At 44.1% G+C, this 23,718-nt stretch overlaps 2 protein-coding genes and 1 long non-coding RNA gene across 9 annotated transcripts in view; 1 reads left to right on the top strand and 2 right to left on the bottom strand.

The window, feature by feature from the left end:
* The window catches only part of LOC125948448 (mucin-5AC), a 55,194-nt gene extending 41,493 nt beyond the window's left edge, over nucleotides 1–13,701 (top strand). For all 7 annotated transcript variants that reach the window (XM_049674568.1, XM_049674537.1, XM_049674527.1 and 4 more), the window contains 4 exons: nucleotides 2,721–3,216; nucleotides 10,047–10,646; nucleotides 10,707–11,038; nucleotides 13,089–13,701. In XM_049674568.1, the coding sequence (XP_049530525.1) occupies nucleotides 2,721–3,216; nucleotides 10,047–10,646; nucleotides 10,707–11,038; nucleotides 13,089–13,298 (1,638 nt within the window). In that variant the 3' untranslated portion in view covers nucleotides 13,299–13,701. The remainder of the gene's footprint in view (nucleotides 1–2,720; nucleotides 3,217–10,046; nucleotides 10,647–10,706; nucleotides 11,039–13,088) is intronic.
* A 78-nt stretch (nucleotides 13,702–13,779) lies between these two features.
* LOC125948841 (5'-3' exonuclease PLD3-like) lies at nucleotides 13,780–16,971 on the bottom strand. Its single transcript, XM_049675325.1, has 3 exons — nucleotides 15,747–16,971; nucleotides 15,538–15,677; nucleotides 13,780–15,457 (listed from the first exon to the last, which is right to left on the bottom strand). Exons 1-3 carry the CDS (start codon nucleotides 16,758–16,760, stop codon nucleotides 15,040–15,042), a joined length of 1,572 nt encoding a protein of 523 aa, XP_049531282.1. The 5' UTR covers nucleotides 16,761–16,971; the 3' UTR covers nucleotides 13,780–15,039.
* A 5,688-nt stretch (nucleotides 16,972–22,659) lies between these two features.
* Nucleotides 22,660–23,605, bottom strand: LOC125949102 (uncharacterized). Its single transcript, XR_007468647.1, has 2 exons — nucleotides 23,051–23,605; nucleotides 22,660–22,969 (listed from the first exon to the last, which is right to left on the bottom strand). It is a non-coding gene; the product is annotated as an uncharacterized LOC125949102 (long non-coding RNA).
* Between the last annotated feature and the right edge of the window lie 113 nt (nucleotides 23,606–23,718).

Raw genomic sequence — 23,718 nt, 5'->3', positions numbered from 1 at the left:
GAAAGTGAAAGTTTGCCTTCAGTAGAAGCAGAAGCGAGAGGCGACCTCAGGTCAGGAAAGTCGGTAGGATTCCATTTCTTGTCAGCATTTTTTCAAAGAAAATAATACATTATCCTGGGTGGCATAAAACCCTACATTTGAGTTCAACTGCTATGGTGCTCTGTTGCGCGTGCTGGTGATGATGTTTGCCCCAGAGACATTAAAATATTGGGAAGTTGCCTTTTTTCACATACGCACATTAGAGCGGCCCTTCAGGGTTGGAGAGAACAGCCGTGAAAATTAATCACGTGAAGCAAGAAAAAACCAATTATGGAGCAACTTAAGTCAACCTTGTATCGTATACTTACTAGTGAAAAACATCGTCCTTGGGCATCGAGGAGAGTAGCTTAGCCCAGAGAGCCCCATACTTACACAATGAAAATCTATTACCGCTCCGCTACTTTTCTACTAATCCTCTAAGCCACCAATAAAACACCGTTTAGCTCACGGTTTGCCGTGAAATCAAAATAGAGCTCAGTCTTTACTTTCCAGGTTCATTAAAGCGGTAGTAGAAGCTTCCGGGTTCTCATTCAAGCCGTCGAGCATGAGTATCAGATGAAGAAGAAGGAATAGAAACAGCAAAACTTCAAAGAGAGCTTTGCATGTAAAAATAAGAGGGTACTGTATATGGTCGACAGCAAGATACATTTGGCTCCATTCCGGACAGGTGCGGCAGCATGCCTCAAACAGCAGCATCTTTGTCTTCATATAGAGGGTTCGGTACTGATAATGCTATGTCAAGTCTAGAAATGACAAACTATGCCACTACTGCTTCCGCCCCTCACTTACCTTGGTGCATCCCCGTAGGCAAACCCCATAGTAAATCGGCCATCCCAGTATAGAGTTGCCTGCGGGAATGGAAAGGTGATGGATGACCCACCATTTACCTACTTCCTAAATGCCTCCATTGTTTCAAGATTTGTTTTAGTGCAACTATTTTGTTGCTGTTGTTATGTGGCGCGCGCCTGCAGTGAAACGATGAGTGGCGATCGATCTAAAAGAATCGGCTTCAGGTTACCACAGCGATTACGTATACATGAAGCCTTGTGGTTATGTGTAACATAAGAAACCGGCCGGAGACTTATGAAAAACCTGGAAAACGATTTCCTGTGTTATGAGCGGGAAATGATTTCCTGTTGACAGTTAATTGAGAGCTAGAGCGTTCCCTTCGCAGTTCAACTTTCTAATATCTACGCAGCGCAAAGGTAGTCACGACTAAGTCACGCAGTCCGCTTCTACTCCGTTTCACGCTTCTTCTCCATCAAACTTCCCCCCACTGTTCTTCTTTCGAATAAAGCCTTTTACGCCTCGCTCGAATCTAGGCTGACGGACAGACGATTGAAACGATGAGGCGAGTTGATCGAGGTCGGAACCAGCCTAAGGTGTTGGCTATTTGAATACGTAAGCAGAAAACGGTGTGGAGTGAAAAGTGAATACGGAAATAACATGCACTACCGACTTTCGCTTCAATCATGGGCATCAATGGTAGAACCGGTTGGACCTTGATGAATACATAGACGCTCGATCTGGCTCTACACTAACCGCCCCCCCCCCCCCCTCCCCGGGATTACACGCTTCATCTCAGCATGCGTAGCTTAAGATGTCAATCGGCCAAGCAAACTCGCATATTAGATCTGAAAAATGCCAAAACATGCTTGGGCTAACGGTTGTTTTTCATTTATGTACTTCTACCAGTAGCTCACTGACCAAGAAATCTGTAATGTAAGTGTGGCGCAAGCATTTAGAAAACATTTGCCAACATCCCACATTTTATTCGGTCGAAGAGCGACCTAAATGACTCATAGACACACTCATGCACGGCCCGTACCTCAATTGAGCGGTTATAGAAGCCAAGACAATCAAATGTTTGGATGTAGTATTGAACAGATAGCTACTTAGGTGAGATGGGTGTCAACAGGGTTAGAAGAACAGACGAGATAAAAATCCTGCGAATAGAAACCTTTCCGTTGACATTGACACAAACAAGACAAGACACAAACTGCAACTGAAGACTGTAGAACTGCACAAAGGATGGCTCCTGAAGGTCAGCAGCAGATTGGATCCTGCGCGGCTGGTTCATTGAAGTGGCAATGGTGGACACTATAAAACAGATTCTTACCATTTAGTTTAATAACGATAGTTTAGCTTTAAGCGATGCGCCTTTAGTGCCGCTGATGATAATGATGATGATGATGATGATTATGATTGGTGTTGGTAGATTTTAATGATTGTATTTCAATCCTAGAAATAGCGCACCTGTATCCATTAGCAACTTTAGTCCAGTCTACTCCCTTTAAGTAATATGTCAATGCTATATAGTCGCTGCCTTCCCACAACTCCTGGGCTGTCTCCAAACACGTTCCAAACACCCCCAGCCCCCCGCCCCAACAAACACACACACACACCCGCACTCACATTGATTTCAGTTACAGTTCCAAACACACTCTATGCTCCAAAGCTCACGTAATGTGCCTCTTGAAAAGCACGCCGGAACCCTAGCTCCAACCGAGAAACGCGGGCAAAGGAAACGAATCCTCCATGCTATTGACCGATTTTTAGGATGCTGTTAGTTATCATTTTTTTGTTTTACAACTCTTTCCCTCTTTTCCGCCATTCTTCGTCCCCATGTTGGCTATCCTTCTCGCGATCACATCACCTCCCCTGGGAACGGAATCCCTCAGGTGCGGCCTCAGTTTCGGCCGAGCTTGCGTCGTCCAGCAGCCGATCCTGTAAACTATGTGCAGACAGCACAAGTAAACGCAGCTGCAATCACCACAACCGTACGCACCGAGACCACGCGACGATCTGCATCGAGCGAAGAGAAATACTCGGCGACGACCAGCCAGCCACCGACGTCGGCGTCGTCGTTGCTGTCCCGTAGGCGTCGACCGACCGCTCCATCCTACCTTAGCAAGCTGGCGAACGCAAATCGGCTCGCCACGGCCACGGTGACGTCATCGAGTGAGCAGAGCACGATCGGTGTGGTGACGACCACGACGGCCACCGCTACCACCATCACCACCACCACTACCACTGGAAGCAAGTTTAACCGCCCGAAGCCCACTGGAGCTAGTAGTTTGCGACGCAAATATGGTGGAGGGATCAGAACCGGTTCCAATAGCGGTGCAACATCCACGAACACCGGTGACAGCGTCACGCCTCAGCCAGATCACATCGGTAAGTAGTAGTACGTACATTGTGCTGCTGCCGATTCGTCGGTTTCGGAGGAAAAAAGAAAGAAGCTCCTGATCCTATCCGATCAACACCCATACCACTGTCGTTTTTGATTCCTCTCGCACACATACACACACAACGCTTCCAAGCTGAGTGAAAAAATACAACAAGCGAGAAAGTGAAAGTGCAATGCAATCCCTATCACACAGCATCCCTCCTTCCTCTGCACCTTGGCTTGCTTATATTCAAAAGAAAAGAGCGAAACAACAAGAGAAGGTTTTCAAATGATAAACCGCTAGCGTCACCTGTCGCTTTCCAATCACACTAGGGATACTTGCAGTTCATACTGCCGCACTAACGGCATGCCAGATCCATGGTTCCCTGTTTGGAAAGCGAAAGTCGGAACAGTGCCGACGACAGACGAAATTGGGGCAGCGGTTCTTTCTTCTTCACGTTTCACCAGTTTACCGACACACTAACGATTTGGCGCAGAAGTGAGAAGAAGTTGCGTCATTAGCGCACCCATATGTTGTCAAAATCGGGATCATCCAGCAGATGCGGACAAGTAAAAACACAGAGCGAGGAAGGGGGGGGGGGGGGGCGCTATCCATTACATCACCTCAAGCGTTCCAAGCATAATCTGGCAGCATTGAACCGAGGGTTTTGGATTCCAGTTGGTCAACTAGCGACACTAGATCATCGTAATCGAACTATGGGTACTGGTTTCACAACAAAGAACGATGCTTCGACGTACCGAAGTGGTGAAGGTAGGCTCCCTTTTTCTATTCTTTTTAAGACTCTGGCGCATGCCGATGATTGAGAGGCAACAGATTGAATGACGCCATCTACTGTAATGAATAGCGCGAAAAAGCGCCCGGCCGATTGTTTGGTCGGATTCTGTCGCAAGTCACTCGTGTGTGTGTGTGTGTGTTTTGTGTGTGTGTGTGTGTGTGAGTGTGTGTGTGTTTTTTTTGTGGTGTTGGTGGTTGACGTTTGTGGCATACTGCTTTGACCCCAACGCACATTCGCTCGCCATCATCATTATCCTCCTCTGTAACACGCTGATAGTGGTCGTGATGTAACATTGGGTAGCCTCCGCTAACAGATTTCCAGCTGATGAGGTCTTCGATGCTGTGCCAACATTTACCTTGTTCAATGGCTGAGTTTCTTCACTCTTGGTGGAAACTGTCCATTTCACCCTCGGTTGGGCACCCGGGTACCCGGGTATCCATTTCAAGTTTCAGCGAAAAAATGAATGACTTCCCGTAAAAATTTTTTTACGAAACTCCAGATCCCCAAAGTACAACTCATTTCACGCCGAATTGGCATCGGAATTGTTTTGATAACTAATATTTAAAGGTAATTATGGGCCGATAAAAATAACATACTCCCAGTGGCACCCGGGTACCCGGGTACCCGGGTACCCAGCGCGTTGCCTATGCATATGAGCTATGTTTATAAACAAAAAACAATACTTTTGATCAACATTTATCAATATACTCGGGTCTATCAATAGTTAAATAAGTAAACTACAATATTTTAATGAAAATAAATTCAAATTTTAATTATGGTTGCGTTATATACCCAGCAATCGGAGAAAAATAAGTAACACATTATTCAGCCTTTTATGTGCAATTTCACCTATAAATTATTTCTCATACTGATTAAAAATGGTTTGTACAATGCCATTTGCATAACATATGAGTAAACCATTCGTTTATTTTGATTCAAAAGACTTACGGCGAGGTTTAGGTTGACTCCAGAGGCAAATATAGCAAGAGAGAGTTCTGCTGGAAGTGGAAGGCACCACGATAGTTTAGATTTATAAACCTTGTAGTTAATTTAGTATTCGGGAACATCATTTGACAGAAAATGCTCTATATTGCAACTTTTTGAAAAACTAATCTGACAACTTGCGCATTTTTCAATCAATTTTCAATTAGAAAACTTGAAACTATTTTTTTTTTGCGGATCAAGTAATCGTCCTTCACTATACGTTTGCACACCTCACATGTTGTTTTCTAAAAGTTATATGAATGTGACAAAACAATTGACAACGCGGATAGCGAAAAAAAGATTTTGTTGCTTATTGTTCCTTGCTAAATTCAAATATTTGTGAAGTTCTGCGACAATAACAAGTAAACTATTGGCAAGTAGCTGATCGATTGTGATGATTCTGTTTCTCCCGGGTAAGACATCACATATTCTACTTCTCTGGCATGAATGCTCAGCCAGAAAATGATTGCCCGGTGGTAATCTAATAAGTCACAGATTGAAAAATAATACATTTTGAAATACACGGAAACTTCTTTACTATACACTGTTAGCTTTGCGCGAATGTACTGTGTAATCGTGAAGGTACCTTGATATGAATAGCTGCTCGTAAATTTGTGAGGAATACCTTAAAAACGGCAGCTTATGTTTTAAAAAATTACTATTTCGCATTATGCATTCCTCTCTTATCAAAAATTATGTACCTTTCACATCTGCAACATCAATTCGTACAAATGGTATGATATGAGGATAGAGTTTGCTATGTCGGTCACCATGGTCAGCATCACTATTATTAATTATGTAGGTTGTGCAAGAGCCTTTTACGATGCAGAACAGTTTTATTTGAAGAAATAATTAATTTCATTGAAACAATTACAGAAAAATACCATCATTTTTGGATTTTAATGCTTGCTATGCGATGTACTCGGTACAGAATGACCGTGTGAAGGGGTCTCAATGATATTATGTTCTATGTTTTAAATGTTTTTTAATGCATTTTGTTTTGATTTTGAGACAAAAACACTTTGCCAAGACCCTTAAATTAGTTCTTGTGCACTATTTTTGCCATAAAACTGATGAAAACGGCGGAACAATCACTTAACTATGCAATGCACATGAGCTGGGTACCCGGGTACCCGGGTGCCCAACGAAGGGGTAAACGCCGGGTTCCCAACCGAGGGTTAAACTCTCTGCAGTAAAAAGGTAGAAGGCACTGAGGCTAATTTTACATTTTACTAGCTGCCCCGACAGACTTCGTACTGTTTTTGATCGGTCGTGGGTTTATCGTAAACAGGAACTTTAAAATTTCAGTAGATATAATTTTATCTATTCCATCATTTGGTCTTATTCGATTTATCAATGAACCAAATCAATAGCAAGTTCAGTTAGTGATGTTGGAAATAGAGATGCGACGTGATCGTAAATATGAGCTAGAAAGTTAACTTGATGTTTGGATTTTAAGGCTTACTTTATGCGCCAAATGATGTCATTTGGAACCACGAATTATATTTTCCCAAGTTTTTTTTATAAAATACTTTGACTTTAGTGTTCGGCTTGCACATAGCTCGTTATGTTCAAATTCTGTGTATTTAACGGCATTACAATACGACACACTTGATCCATTTTTCCGGTATTCAGCCTACGATGATTAACATAGTCATATGGTAAATCATAACTAAAAACACAGCACTTCAAATTTACTCAAACGTCGATCGATCAGATCGAGGGTCTTTCTTCTCTCTCGGACATTCTCGGTGATCATTCCAATCGCAAGCCGTTCCTGATAGATAGGATATGTTGGTATTGTTTTCTATTGCTATTCGATTACTGCTGCTTTATATGTTTGTGCATGTAATTCCGATCGTTTACCATTCATAGCCCGATACGTTGAAAATCGTCAATGATAAGAGGCACGTAAATCAATAATCAAAAATTAACAATAAACAACTGAATGAGTTTTTATAATTGTTTCATGTAAATTGACTTGTGAAACTTAAAGCAGCTTCTTGATTACCTAATGACTTGATTGAACTTAAGAAATTGTTAAGAAAATTTAAACCAACAGTAGACACATCAATAAAAAATGGTGACGATTTCTGCAGCGTTCCCGAAATTCATTCCAAATTCATGTTACCATTCCACCGCAGGCGCTCTCTCTCTCTCTCTCTCTCTCTCTCTCTCTCTCTTTTTCTCTCTCTCTCTCTCTTTTTCTCTCTCTCTCTCTCTCTCTCTTTCTCTCTCTCTCTCGTTCTTCTATTGGTTTCATTTTTTAAGTCATTATTCATGAATTAAACGCAACTATATAATTTTCCCATCCCTCACTCTGCTCTGCAAGATGTACGGAATGGAGGGTGGTGATGGTGGATAGGTGAAAGAAGCAAGTAAAAGAGTATTAAGTGAATCCAATCGATTTAGAGACCATCAAAACCTAGGAAACGATACCCATATTGCCCTAGGACGTATTTTAAGGATTGGGGTTGTATGGAAGCTCCCCTTTCCCTTCATCCGATGTAGACCAAATTTTGTCCCATAGTTTCTCAGATGACCATCAACAATTGTGCAAGTTTTAATGATATTCGGTTCATAACTTGCGGAGTAATGAATGTTTTTAACAATCAAGTGTTAGAGAAGGGCATGAAGGAAGGTTGCGGGGGGTTTATAACCATGCCTATAGAACTCACCGGCCTCAAAAACCCCCACATACCAAATTTGGAGTCAATTGGTCCAGTAGTTTCGGAGTCTATACCGGACATCCGGACAGACACATTCATTTTTATATATATAGAAGATAGATAGTCGTTTACCTGCAGTGAATGCGTACAAAGCGATTTAAAACTATAGTCCTATCTACGCGGTGGTTCGCTTAACACTTCACGTATCGTTCTCTCTCACTTGCGTCCCTGCGACCTGCCTGGCACGTTCGAACTGCTTACGGCTGGGCACACGCCCTTTCGATAACGGGATTATCCCTTATTCCGTAACACTCTCCAAAGTCCGACATACGATTGGTTACATGTGGAACATGATTATTTTACAGTTTGCACTGTAACATATCTGCGTCTATGCCACATCTATAACCTCAGTGTATTATTATGTAGCCATTATTGGCTGTCGAAATAACCGAAAACATCGGTTCGTGCTTGCTTTAATAGACCCAAAAAAGACGACTCCCACTCTAGAACAAGTTAATGCCCTTTTCATGGCGAAATGGCACTTACTGTACATAACACATAGGTCCTGTCCAGTCCGCTCCTTGTTGGTAACGTGAACGATGAATTGGAATTGGAAACGCAAAACTATAAACGGAAATCCTGCCCTCCTTTCGTTTCGAACGAATGAATACAGACTTACCCCTCTGTAAATACGATCTCTCCCTCCCCCTTCTCCATACCACCTTCCCCTTTCCCACCACCACACTTATATTTGGCGTCGGACGTCAAATCACGCGCATCAGATCGCGTTCCATACCCGTGGTCACTTCACCAAACGTCGCATAAATCCAATGAAGACATAGCATTTTAATCAAAATTTCAATCGATGGAGGATTTTTCATTAGCTCTCTTCACCCCTCCCCCCATTCCGTAGCTATCCACTTGGTACAAGGTTATCAACATGACCTGGTGCTGACGAAACTACTCACCCAGCACCTTGTGTTCAAATGAGGTGGTAGGAAAGGTGTCCCATAAATTTCATCATATCATCAGTGTGTGAAATGTTTTGGTCATTTGGCGGTTGCCAAACTCGTTGCGAAGTAGTCGCCAACATACACATACACACACGCGCGTACTCCCGCGGGCCTCGCGTGCGGCGCTCAATACCGTTTTGTGGACGTCCTCCGCGTAAAGTTGAACGTAATTTTATATGAAAAAAAGACATTTTTGTGTGTGTGATGCGCCTGCTAATTTGGGTATTACACTGTGACCCGCTGAGTTTTTTGATTTTTCCACAACGGCTCAGATGCTAATATGAGTTTGAGACCTGTATTGAGACTCAGCTCTTGCGTTAGCCACATTCCATCCGCTTAATAAAATCCCAAGGTGAGCAGGTCATCGATGGCATGCGTGCATTTAAATGATTATTTAATTCAAATGCAGATCCCTCTCTTTCGCTGTTCCTTGTGCAGTGTCGCTTAATGCCGGACCGGTTTCGACAATCCTGCTGTACAATGCCTAGCGACAATAGCAACGGTATCCACGAAACAAGCAACTTCACGTAATCTGGTCAATCTCGTAGAGGTCAACAAGGGAAAGCGCAAGGCGTGCAATGCCTGTAAACTTCCGCGCCTATATCTACTTACAGGGAGTTGGCAGCTGGAGATGCTTACATCATACGTTTTGATATCTTTTTCCCCATTCTACGATATGGGGGCGCAAGGATATATAATGACCGTTAGGTTAGCATGGTATGAGCGTGAAATGTTCTCGAGTAAATATTAGTGCGCCTTGTGTTATCTGTTCAGCAGTACAGATCTGTACGGCATCAAGGTAATGTCCACAATGGACACAGTTCCATTATTGGTACATTCAAGAGCAGCTGCTGTTGCTGCTAGTCGTAATTGGCTACGTAATTACGACTCAAGCCTTTTGGTTCGCACATGTTACATTGTGAAACTGTTTACGCTTGAGCTTTTATGTCTGTCAAACGTTAGTCAGCACGGACACTGTCCACACAGAGGCCTATTCTGTTGCATGTCTTCAAATATTCACAACCGATTAAAAATGAAATACACTAGCGAGCTAATAAGGGGCGACTGTACAAATATTTAACCTTATAATTCGGCAATAAACCAGAACATCCCGCAGTTATTTCAATCGCTATGGAAGATGCGACTAATTTATTTTATTGAACTTCAATATTCGATTACGTTCGAAACATTTTTGTTTTATTTGACTACAATGTAGTAATGTATGCAGTAGAACTAGAGTGCAATGGAAATATTGGTTGGCAATAGAATTGATAACGTCATATAAGAAATTTTACCGGAATCGTCCTCGTCTCATGCTCAAGAATTTGCCATTATTTTTTTATACTCTACTCTCTATTTGCTAAAACGCTTGTAGAATCGAGTACACGAGCAACGAATACGCTATTTAAAAGGCGTAATAATGCGTCTCCATTGACACGTACCTTAACTACCACGACTGAGGCTTCCACAGAGTTTAGTACGGGCAGTTCCGTCGACGACAAGTTTTTCGGCAAGAGCAAGTACCGGCCAGCAAGTATCCTTAGTTCGGTGAAGATATCTGCACCGTTGGCAACAGTATCCGACACTGACCAGCACATCGAACCGAGCATTCGCCAAAGCAGCAAGTTGTTCAACAACAACCATGATGAGGAGACGAAGGGCAATCGTTTCCAGCAAATCGGCGAACCCAACGTCGAAGGAGTGTCGGTAGAGCAAGAGCTGCTCCTCGATGCGATAACGACGATCTCCCGAGCACCGCTCCCTCTGACCAGCACGACAACAACTCGCAAAAATGTTGAGCCAGCAACAGTGGAACGGACCACCGAGCACCATGGTGTGATTCACGTTGAGCAAAATTTTCCGCGCAAGCCGAACCAGCGTGCCACTACGCACAAGTACAACATCACCCACCAATATCCTTATCCGCTCGGTTATACGGAGCCACTCACCATATCCACGTCTACCAGACGATCGCGTAAGTTCAGTCGGGCTAATTTTACGACATAATCTATGTTACGATGCTCACGTTCCACAGCTCTATCCTTTGCAGAGAAACTGATCCACCAGCCACGCATTGCCACGCACTCGCAATTTTATTACCAGCAAGCAGAATACAAGCACGGTCAGGATACGGGTTCGCTTCATTATTCCATCCCTGTGGCAACGACCACGATCCATCCTCGACAAAACACGCTCTCAGCGGTGTCGCGAAAAACCAAACAGCCAGCAACGGTTGTGTACAACGGGCCTTACGAAAGTGGGCGCAAACATCATGATGATATCACCAGTCGCACTCGTACAACGCCAATTGACTACGATTACTATGATGATGATAACACGCGGGTTATCGGGAAATCCACTTCTCAAGTAAGGAAGTAATATATATATATATATATATATATATATAGATATATATATATATATATATATATATATATATACCAGCTCTATATATATATATATATATATATATATATATATATATATATATATATATATATATATATATATATATATATATATATATATATATATATATATATATATATATATACATATATGCTGGTATATATATATATATATATATATATATATATATATATATATACAGTCCGTTTCATAATGATAGCCTCACCCTATTTTATCGATTTCGCGCTCAAATAAGGCGTCCCAAAAATAATTTAAATGACTGTATATTCTTCTTTTATCTCTAGAAAACGTATGCAATTTGAATTTTAAAAATATCTTAAAAATTGTGGATGAGAGAGCCAAAAAACCAAAAATAAGGTGTTTCATAATGATAGCCTCACTAAGGATTTTAAATATAAATCTGCATATTTTTGCAAATCTCATCCAAAATCCAAGATGTTTTAGTAATCAGTGCTTCTTCTGTTATCGTTTCATCCCAGAAAAATGAGTTTCGGTTCACTTTTTGGTATTTTTGTCAGGTTTTTCTTAGATAGAAACCTCTGTGCATAGCTTATGGACTCTTTAAGCGTCTGTATGATCCCAAGATGGTTCAATCTGGTGAATCGTAGTGATATTAACAAGTTTAGACCTTTATTATATGATATTAAGCTCAAATAGAATGCTAGAAGGTTATTGGGTTGATCTACAATCGGTCAAATCATGCCTTGTTTGGATTCCTTTCGTAGGCCATCGCGGTTTTTTAATTAGAAATCGCCGGAAAAACGTTGTAATTTTCCAATTAACAGTTCAAATTGTTGATCAAGGATGATATCTTACAGTATTCTATTCAGTATTGAAGGAATCACCCAATCCATCGTAGGATCGCTACAGAATACTTGCGATATTACATGCAAAAAACCGTTAAAATTTCAACTGAAGGTAAATCATGTAATCCAGTCGAAATTTTACCGGAAATGAAATAAAACACTTGAAACATCAAGAATAATAATGTTTCATCACTCTTGAGACCTTCTAAATTGATACGGAACCAAAAACATACGAAAATGTTGAACATCATAACTTTAACTGCTACAATCATTCCTTCACGTTATCAGATGTGATCGTAAAGCATGTCCGACAATTTTAGTTACAATTTTGATCAAGCAGTTTTGTTTCCAATAGTCTTTCCATAATGTTAGAAGTGTGATGAAATTTTTTTTTGATAAAAATCAGGCACAAATCGTTCTAAAAGTGCGAGTAATCGTATGTTTAGCTTGAAACAGTCCGCAATTTTTACCTATTATTCCTTGAGAACTATGCTTGCACGCTTCCACAAGGCTTCAAAATCTTGTTTTCTTCAGGTTCTATCAAGTAGTTATTGACATCCATCGTTAATATAAGTTGTAGGCCTGTTATCATACGGTTAAACTTTTCTGTACCATACCATGCGCCACTTTGCACAATTCTGCACTCATGTAACAGTACTGCACGTCCAACAATCACAAAATATCAATAATAAACTTTAGTTTATTGGTTAGTTGATGTATCCTTTTGATAGAGCAATTTACCATTTGGTTTTCCGTTAGTAAAAATTATTATGTCCTAGTGAGGCTATCATTATGAAACACTTCATTTTTGGTTTTTTGGCTCTCTCATCCACAATTTTTAAGATATTTTTAAAATTCAAATTGCATACGTTTTCTAGAGATAAAAGAAGAATATACAGCCATTTAAATTATTTTTGGGACGCCTTATTTGAGCGCGAAATCGATAAAATAGGGTGAGGCTATCATTATGAAACGGAGTGTATATATATATATATATATATATATATATATATATATATATATATATATATATATATATATATATATATATATATATATATATATATATATATATATATATATATATATATATATATATATATATATATATATATATATATATATATATATATATACGAGATACATAGGAGATCTGTTTAACAATTTCGCATATATTTCAGGTGAAGGTTATCATGCATGGACCAGGTATTATCGAGTGCCTCGATCAGGGCAACTTTCCCCATCCGATGTCGTGTAAAAAATTCATCTCGTGTGCCAAAATGGAGATCGGTGGAGTAATAGGTTGGGAGTACATTTGCCCCAAAGGTCTCAGCTACGATCCCGTCGGCGGCATCTGCAACTGGTCTGCCGGGCTCGGTTGTAAGGAATGAGGAAGGTAGGAAGGCTCTGAAGAGTTTGACTACCTGATTTTGTGTAACAACTGCGGCTTCAACTCAAAGGCACAGTCTATCTCTTTTGTTCTTTTCATCTTTCTCTCGCCCTCCTCTTTCTCAATCTATGGGAGGGGGCTTAGAACTAGATTTAAAAAACATTTCAATGGTTTCATTACTGCCTAATGCGACTACATTTCTACCGCCTTTAACTATTGTCGTTTATAAACTGTTCAAGTACTGTGCTTCAAATTTTATCTGTTGTTTGTGTACTTGTTGTGTTCCGTATTATGTGTTCACAATAGAAACTAAGCAATATCTTAACCACGCAAACCGGTATTGTCTTTTTCTGAATACCTAGTATTGTCTTCTGCTGAATACTGAATAAAACTATTCTTACGAATCTCGCGTTTTTTATGAAGGTCTCGATGTGAAAACTTTTGAGCTTATCCATACCGACCAACCTCATTTCGATCAGCACTGAGATGTTAAGACAATTCATATATTTTCTTCAGAATTCAACACAAACAATCTTATTTTTCATGTAAATTTTACTTAATCGGTGTTTTTAATTGTGCTAGCAAATAACATCGCCTTTGATTTATTATCTAAGCCATCCTGCGATCTTGTCATGATTACTTCTGATTTCCCTTATCTGCAATCATGTTTAGTCTTCATTCGTTGTCTACAATTCATATTTCAATCTCATGTATGCGCTATTCAAACAGTATTGGGCCCCTCTAAATATGAAAACAAATCTAAATCACCAGTGGTTAGCTTCATCTTTGCTGATACGGTACGTTTAACTTGTAAAATTATGTAAGGCCAGAAAGGTCGTGGAAATAAACTCATATCTCTCATAAATAAACTAATAAACTTCTCGAAATGTTAGGAAAATTTGTCAGAAAAAATGTACTACCAGTGACATAAAAATCTTCGTCACAAGCGAAAGCATACGCGATGACTTTGGAAGTATTAGATGCATTCAACCAGAAATAAAAGGAAATATAAAATATATGAAAATATTCAACCGGAAAAGGAAATAAAAAAGAGAGGTATCGTTCAACTTGCGTGCATCGTCGACACGGGAGGAAAGACATTCCTGCAGCATGCATTCGCATAGTTAAAATAGTGCGTTTTAGCAATGCTTATTTTGAGCAAATAGAGTTAAAGCTAATTATCATGTGTTTGTCTTTCGTTAATTTTTGTTATACATATTTTACTTATTGTATTTCGTGACGATGGAGTTAAGCTTATAATTTTACTTTTTCAAATCTTTTTGGGGCACACAGTATTTAAGATTTATGTTTGAAGTATCACACACTCAGCCAGGTTATACTTCCATTGCACGCATGCAAAACCATGAATAGCAACCACGATCCACCAGGAAGAGTATGGAAGTAAAAGAGCTAAATACAGTAGTTAGTTTCGTAAACTCAGTATTTTTTCTATGAGCTGAGAGAAAACACTTCTTCCACGCCGTTTCATAATTAGATGGGATTTCCACGCCGTGTAATTAACTAGCCTACCGACCAAAAATAGCAATCTAATGTATGTAAACTGAGCAGAAGTTAATTTGGTAGTGTAGCTTACCTATCGTATTGATATGATATATTAAAGCTCGGTTTAGTGCACTGACTTCACTTCAGGCTCCTTATTCATGTTCCATTCCAAAGTAACCAAATCTAAACCAAAATTCAACGCTTCGACGCTTCCAGTTCAACGCTTCTTTTTCGAGTACTCAGCTTAGTGACACGGCATATTTACTATTCCAATCACGCGCGAACAATGCCTGCAACTCGCTAATGATGGTACTATTTGTTTCAAACGATGACATAACTAACCCAATGCCAGCCGTATCAATGAAATAGTCGCCTGACCAGTTAGAAGTTCCAATGTACGCAGTGTTATCGGTTACCATGTACTTGTTATGATTGACACGGCTATAAGGGATCTTACGCTGATCATCGGTGGATGGTACGATGAATCGTCGGATCTGGATGTCAACACCAGTGAGGGAGTTGGATAATGCCTCGAGAGAGTTCAGAAAGTAGTCCTCCGAAGGTCGAGAGTGGTCCCAAAGTGATATCAGCAGACGAATGGAAATCTTGCGTTCGATGGCTGCCTTTCGCAACGCCTCGTCTATCACTGGCCAGTACCTTTGAAGCAAGCAGCAGAGGAGCAAATCATCAAAAACTAAATGCAATGCCATCCGCAATGAATTACATTGTCGACTCACTGTGTTGTACGCGTATAGAGTGTCAACGGGAAATAATCCATTACGGAGACGTGCACAAACCGATTAGCAGCAAGTATCGTCTTTAAAATCGCATCACAATCATCCGTTCGTGCTGCTGGTGACATCGGCGGCGGAGAGCTCTGCAATTAAGAATTAATTAAAAGAATAAAGCCTCGGCATAGAATAACAATATTGCAAATGATTCTTGCCGAGAAATAAGTACGCAAGGTGTACGCATCATTGAACTGCACCAGTGCTGGGGTGCTGTCGTTGAAATCCGCCGCGTACTCTGCAGGCCATTTAGAAGGCAACCGGGCATCGGGCAAACCCATATCCCAGTAAACACGAAAGATTTTAGCCACGTCTTTTACCAGACAGGAACAGTTAATTCCGAGCACGCCGAGCTCCTTGACTTGCGTCAACGAACGCCAGTCCATATTGGCGCTTCCGAGATAGAAGTGTGCCTCGTCAACAATCCACATCTTCGTATGCAATACACCGCCTCCGAGCAGGCGCTGGAAGTCCACTGAACGCACGGTAGCCGCACCCTGGCGTGCCAATATTTCCGTGTCGAGATTGGGAGATGACGTCGTCGGAGTACTCTGTGCAATTCGCACCTGCAGATGCCGTTTGGTGCCAGCCTTTAGCAGTTGGCGAAATATGTCCTCGCCTTCCCGTGCCGACGAGTGGTTGAAGACGTCCGCCCCTTTAAGCGTCCAGTAGAATGAGCCTATGTCCACTGTAGCGGTTGCCAATGTTAGTAGCTCGGACCAAGCATCGTAGGTCGACCGAAATGTGGGACTATCGTGGGGGTACGATAATCCTTCCGGTATGCTTTCTACCAGTTCGATCCGACATCGATCCGGACATTGTCTGCCCCTCATTCGGCCACCGGTCTCTTCTTTTTCCATTATTTGCAAAACACCTGTGCTTCCTCCTGCTCGTTCACCATGACCATCCATCAACGGCAGCAACACAACTAGAACAATCAGCAGTAAGATTACCGCGATTGGTATGCAGGACGACCAACCATTCTGGGCCCACCGGTTGTCGCGATATTCCGAGCGCAAAGCCTTGCTTTGGTCCCAGAGCTCGAAGTCATCGCCGGTCGGTGCGTTGGCTGGCGAATCGTAGGATACTTCGACATTCACATCGTTTGCATTCTTTTCACTGTGCACTTCAGCCGGACTCTGACTGCGACCAAGCGGAATTTGTAACTTCATCTTATGAACGGTGGCAGACAACTGATGGAATGAACTTGCTATGTTTGAGAATAGCTTCAGAACACACGAACAGAATCAACACTAAAATCATAACATCTGGTACTATTGATTAGCGCCAGGCAAATATTTGAACACCTAAACATTGGCATGTTGGCGTCCTAGTCCAAAGTGTCTTGAATATATTAAAATTCGGTAAAAACGTATTATGGGCAAAGGTAGTTTAAATAGACAGGTAGCTTTATGCAGAACAAATCCTCGATCGTATTTTAGAAAAAACTTCAGAGTTTGACATTGGTGGGATTGTGGGATGTTTACTTCGGGAACGCTCTTTTCGGAGGTGTTTTCGCTTTTCCGTGGTATTACGACAGTTAAAATTCACGAAAAATGGCACGAAAGTTGAAGTTTATGCAAATATTCCCAAAATTCTTCCTAGTGTTTCAATATGGTATCGGTCCGTAGGTCTTGCCACGCGGCCTGGAACAAAAGCTAGCTAGCGTTCCTGGACCGTGCTCACTCGCTATAAAATTTCCCTTTAGCCGTGGCCACACGGGGCGAAAACTCTAGCGCAAACGAAAAAATTAATGCCAAAACTTTTGCGCTTCGATATGTTTACATGGCCGGGTTGAGGAAATTAAAATCGTTTTTTTGAAGAAAAGGATTGAATACACTAGCAATGATCACTCACTGTCGATGTAAACCACAAAAAGAACATATTGTGAGCCCTACCGTTTGCAAAAAGCTTTTACGCTAGGTTTTACGCTCCACGGACCAATAATCGTTTGACAGCATGTAAACGGCAAGCGAAACCGTTTTGGCATTAATTTTTTCGTTTGCGCTAGAGTTTTCGCCCCGTGTGGCCACGGCTTTTCCCTGATAAAACAACCAAACTTGCCCATATCTGTTTTTTCTTCTTCTTGAAACTCACGTGGTTTTGTTGATAAAAAGCGCCCTGCTACCAATGTCAAACAAATTCAAAATGGTGAACTGTCAAAGCGGTTAAGAAACCACCTTCCTATTTAATACACCTTGATCCTGCGAGCACTCGTTGCTACCCAGATAACAGTGAGACGATCTTCTCCCCAGATAACAGTGAGACGATCTTCTCACTATAGAAATGCTGTAGGCTCGCTGTAGTCTCGCTCTAGTCTCCGGAACAACGCGCTTATGGCAAATAACCCACGAGACTAGCGCGAGACTATAGGGGCCCAAGGAACGGAGACTAGAGCGATTCGGAGACGTGGACTGTGGTTGTCTCGCTCTCTCCTATAGCCCCCTTTCTTTCTTTTCTCCCGATGCCATCATGGCGCATTAAAATGCATTTGTGTGTGTTTCAGTAAGCCACGTGTGGTGGCATTTATTTTTCTATTTCGCACATCAACACTTCGATACGTTCTGACGCGCGCCGTGGTGTCGCGCGTTGGTATGATGCGTGGTGGCGTCGCTCTGGTGGCGTGTTCCGGGCTGCATTCAACTTTTCTGTTCGCGCTGATGATCGCTGTAGACCGCACCACCCCAGTGTGCATTTTGTAGACCCCTCTGCCTGCGACGCAGCGAGAGGAAGGCTGAGGAGGTTGAAAACGAAACCCCCGCGGCCTGCGACGGGGTCGAAGAAGGGGCAAATGCGACGTTCACTATGGAACCGCTCGTAGGCAGCGGGGGAAAGAGCGGAAGAAACCGCGAGGAGGAGGAAGTTTCGCGCGCGAGCTTGTGGGACGCTGCTGCGGAGGGGGAAGGGCGGAATGGGGAGAGAAGAAGGGCGAACGAAAACGAACGCGAGCTTGTGGGTTTCGATTACGAGGGGTGGGAAGGGCGCAAGAGTCGAGGGGCGATTCGAACGGTAGTGCGCAAGAGAAGGGAACAGAAAAACGAAACGGCGCAACCTCGATCGAAATTCGGCAAAGTCCCGATCGCAGCAGTCGAAATTTTTCTAAGTCCCGGGAAGCACGCGTTCCGCTGACGGTGCAGTGCAAGTGCAGCCAAGTGTTTGTCGACAATGTAGTGGAAAGTGATTGTGAAGCTGTAGGTGTTGACTGCAGTCCACATGTAAGGTAAGATAAAACAACATTACATTACCCCGGAAGTAATCTAATATTTTGATATGTTTTTTTCCTTCTCCGACATGTGCCCGAACATTCTGCATCGAGCGGTCAACCACGCCAACGATCGAAGAACGCGTATGGAACACGCGGTTGAACAGGAACGTTCATGATCGCAGCCCGGATCACGCCGCCACAGCGACGCCACCAAGCCAGATGCAGACGTAGACGACGCCACCACCACCAACAGCACGAACGGCAAACATCGCATCATGATGACGTCACACCATGACGACGTCATCACCAAAGTCTTATGGCGTCACGGGGTGGGTTCAAAGCAATTAGGAAAAATAAACGCCACCGCCATTGCGCGATGGCTTACGGACCAATCAAAGCGTACTTCATTTCGGGTAGGGAAAGAGTATAGGACAGAAAGAAAGGGGGCTAGAGGAGAGAGCGAGAGAAAGGGTCACGTTTGATTGGTTGAAATCGAGACGATTTTGTTCCGGCCCTAGTGGACGAAATCGGGCCGCCAAAATATTTGCCAAATGTATGTATCGTTCCGTTGGCGGCTGGATCTCGGATCGATTTTTCTATAGTGAGAAATCTTCTCACTGCCCACATAGCAGTGAGAAGACTTCTCACTATAGAAAAATCGATCCGAGATCGAGCCGCCAACGGAACGATACATACATTTGGCAAATATGGTGGCGGCCCGATTTCGTCCACTAGGGCCGGAACAAAATCGTCTCGATTTCAACCAATCAAACGTGACCCTTTCTCTCGCTCGCTCCTATAGCCCCCTTTCTTTCTTTCCTATACTCTTTCCCTACCCAAAATGAAGTACGCTTTGATTGGTCGGTAAGCCATCGCGCAATGGCGGTGGCGTTTATTTTTCCTAATTGTTTTGAACCCACCCCGTGACGCCATAACACTTTGGTGATGACGTCGTCATGGTGTGACGTCGTCATGATGTGATGTTCGCCGTTCGTGCTGTTGGTGTTGGTGGCGTCGTCTACGTCTGCATCTGGCTTGGTGGCGTCGCTGTGGCGGCGTGATCCGGGCTGCGATCATGAACGTTCCTGTTCAACCGCGTGTTCCATGCGCGTTCTTCGATCGTTGGCGTGGTTGACCGTTCGATGCAGAATGCTCGGGCACATGTCGGAGAAGGAAAAAAACATTTCAAAATATTAGATTACTTCCGGGGTAATGTAATGTTGTTTTATCTTACCTTACATGTGGACTGCAATCAACACCTACAGCTTCACAATCACTTTCCACTACATTGTCGACAAACACTTGGCTGCACTTGCACTGCACCGCCAGCGGAACGCGTGCTTCCCAGGACTTAGAAAAATTTCGACTGCTGCGATCGGGACTTTGCCGAATTTCGATCGGGGTTGCTCCGTTTCGTTTTTCTGTTCCCTTCTCTTTCGCGCTGCCGCTCGAATCGCCCCTCGACTCTTGCGCCCTTCCCACCCCTCGTAATCGAAACCCACAAGCTCGCGTTCGTTTTCGTTCGCCCTTCTTCTCTTCCCATTCCGCCCTTCCCCCTCCGCAGCAGCGTCCCACAAGCTCGCGCGCGAAACTTCCTCCTCCTCGCGGTTTCTTCCGCTCTTTCCCCCGCTGCCTACGAGCGGTTCCATAGTGAACGTCGCATTTGCCCCTTCCTCGACCCCGTCGCAGGCCGCGGGGGTTTCGTTTTCAACCTCCTCAGCCTTCCTCTCGCTGCGTCGCAGGCAGAGGGGTCTACTCATTGTTCAGTGGGTGCTATGTGGGACGTACACCGATCGTTGGCGCAGTTTTTTCCCAGATAACAGCCCAGTGTGCATTTTGTAGACCCCTCTGCCTGCGACGCAGCGAGAGGAAGGCTGAGGAGGTTGAAAACGAAACCCCCGCGGCCTGCGACGGGGTCGAGGAAGGGGCAAATGCGACGCTCACTATGGAACTGCTCGTAGGCAGCGGGGGAAAGAGTGGAAGAAACCGCGCGGAGGAGGAGGTTTCGCGCGCGAGTTTGTGGGACGCGACTGCGGAGGGGGAAGGGCGGAATGGGAAGAGAAGAAGGGCGAACGAAAACGAACGCGAACTTGTGGGTTTCGATTACGAGGGGTGGGAAGGGCGCAAGAGTCGAGGGGCGATTCGAACGGCAGCGCGCAAACGAAGGGAACAGAAAAACGAAACGGAGCAACCTCGATCAAAATTCGGCAAAGTCCCGATCGCAGCAGTCGAAATTTTTCTAAGTCCCGGGAAGCACGCGTTCCGCTGACGGTGCAGTGCAAGTGTAGCAAAGTGTTAGAAAACTTAACAAATACAGATACAAAGTGATTGTTATACTCTAGGTGTTGACTGCAATCCGCAAGGTAAGTTAAAACAACATTACGTTGCCCCGTAAATGAACTAATATTTTCATGTTTTCTTTCTCTCCGACATGTGCCCGAGCATTGTGGATCGATAGAACCCAGTATGCATTTTGTAGACCCCTCTGCCTGCGACGCAGCGAGAGGAAGGCTGAGGAGGTTGAAAACGAAACCCCCGCGGCCTGCGACGGGGTCGAGGAAGGGGCAAATGCGACGTTCACTATGGAACCGCTCGTAGGCAGCGGGGGAAAGAGCGGAAGAAACCGCGAGGAGGAGGAAGTTTCGCGCGCGAGCTTGTGGGACGCTGCTGCGGAGGGGGAAGGGCGGAATGGGGAGAGAAGAAGGGCGAACGAAAACGAACGCGAGCTTGTGGGTTTCGATTACGAGGGGTGGGAAGGGCGCAAGAGTCGAGGGGCGATTCGAACGGTAGTGCGCAAGAGAAGGGAACAGAAAAACGAGACAGAGCAACCTCGACCGAAATTCGGCTAAGTCCCGATCGCGGCAGTCGAAATTTGTCTAAGTCCCGGGAAGCACGCGTTCCGCAGACGGTGCAGTGCAAGTGCAGCCAAGTGTTTGTCGACAATGTAGTGGAAAGTGATTGTGAAGCAGTAGGTGTTGACTGCAGTCCACATGCAAGGTAAGATAAAACAACATTACATTACCCCGGAAGTAATCTAATATTTTGATATGTTTTTTTCCTCTCCGACATGTACACGAGCATTCTGCATCGAACGGTCAACCTAAAGGTCACAGAACACGCCAACGATCGAAGTACGCGTATGGAACACGCGGTTGAACAGGAACGTTCATGATCGCAGTCCGGATCACGCCGCCACAACGACGCCACCAAGCCAGATGCAGACGTACACGACGGCACCACCACCAACAGCACGAACGGCAAACATCACATCATGATGACGTCATACTATGACGACGTCATCACCAAAGTATTATGGCGTCACGGGGTGGGTTCGAAATAATTAGCGAAAATAAACGCCACCGCCATTGCGCGATGGCTTATGGACCAATCAAAGCGTACTTCATTTTGGGTAGGGAAAGAGTATAGGAAAGAAAGAAAGGGGGCTATAGGAGAGAGCGAGACAACCACAGTCCACGTCTTCGAATCGCTCTAGTCTCCGTTCCTTGGGCCCCTATAGTCTCGCGCTAGTCTCGTGGGTTATTTGCCATAAGCGCGTTGTTCCGGAGACTAGAGCGAGACTAGAGCGAGCCTACAGCATTTCTATAGTGAGAAGATCCCCAGATAACAGTGAGACGATCTTCTCACTATAGAAATGCTGTAGTCTTGCTCTAGTCTCGCTCTAGTCTCCGGAACAACGCGCTTATGGCAAATAACCCACGAGACTAGCACGAGACTATAGGGGCCCAAGGAACGGAGACTAGAGCGATTCGGAGACGTGGACTGTGGTTGTCTCGCTCTCTCCTATAGCCCCCTTTCTTTCTGTCCTATACTCTTTCCCTACCCGAAATGAAGTACGCTTTGATTGGTCCGTAAGCCATCGCGCAATGGCGGTGGCGTTTATTTTTCCTAATTGTTTTGAACCCACCCCGTGACGCCATAAGACTTAGGTGATGACGTCGTCATGGTGTGACGTCATCATGATGTGATGTCTGCCGTTCGTGCTGTTGGTGGTGGTGGCGTCGTCTTCGTCCGTCTGCATCTGGCTTGGTGGCGTCGCTGTGGCGGCGTGATCCGGGCTGCGATCATGAACGTTCCTGTTCAACCGCGTGTTCCATACGCGTACTTCGATCGTTGGCGTGTTCTGTGACCTTTAGGTTGACCGTTCGATGCAGAATGCTCGTGTACATGTCGGAGAGGAAAAAAACATATCAAAATATTAGATTACTTCCGGGGTAATGTAATGTTGTTTTATCTTACCTTGCATGTGGACTGCAGTCAACACCTACTGCTTCACAATCACTTTCCACTACATTGTCGACAAACACTTGGCTGCACTTGCACTGCACCGTCTGCGGAACGCGTGCTTCCCGGGACTTAGACAAATTTCGACTGCCGCGATCGGGACTTAGCCGAATTTCGGTCGAGGTTGCTCTGTCTCGTTTTTCTGTTCCCTTCTCTTGCGCACTACCGTTCGAATCGCCCCTCGACTCTTGCGCCCTTCCCACCCCTCGTAATCGAAACCCACAAGCTCGCGTTCGTTTTCGTTCGCCCTTCTTCTCTCCCCATTCCGCCCTTCCCCCTCCGCAGCAGCGTCCCACAAGCTCGCGCGCGAAACTTCCTCCTCCTCGCGGTTTCTTCCGCTCTTTCCCCCGCTGCCTACGAGCGGTTCCATAGTGAACGTCGCATTTGCCCCTTCCTCGACCCCGTCGCAGGCCGCGGGGGTTTCGTTTTCAACCTCCTCAGCCTTCCTCTCGCTGCGTCGCAGGCAGAGGGGTCTACAAAATGCATACTGGGTTCTATCGATCCACAATGCTCGGGCACATGTCGGAGAGAAAGAAAACATGAAAATATTAGTTCATTTACGGGGCAACGTAATGTTGTTTTAACTTACCTTGCGGATTGCAGTCAACACCTAGAGTATAACA

This window comes from Anopheles darlingi, chromosome X (assembly GCF_943734745.1).
Source record: "Anopheles darlingi chromosome X, idAnoDarlMG_H_01, whole genome shotgun sequence".
NCBI classification, from domain to species: domain Eukaryota; kingdom Metazoa; phylum Arthropoda; class Insecta; order Diptera; family Culicidae; genus Anopheles; species Anopheles darlingi.
Note: the sequence above shows the minus strand (reverse complement) of the source record. Positions and strands in the feature narration are given on the sequence as shown.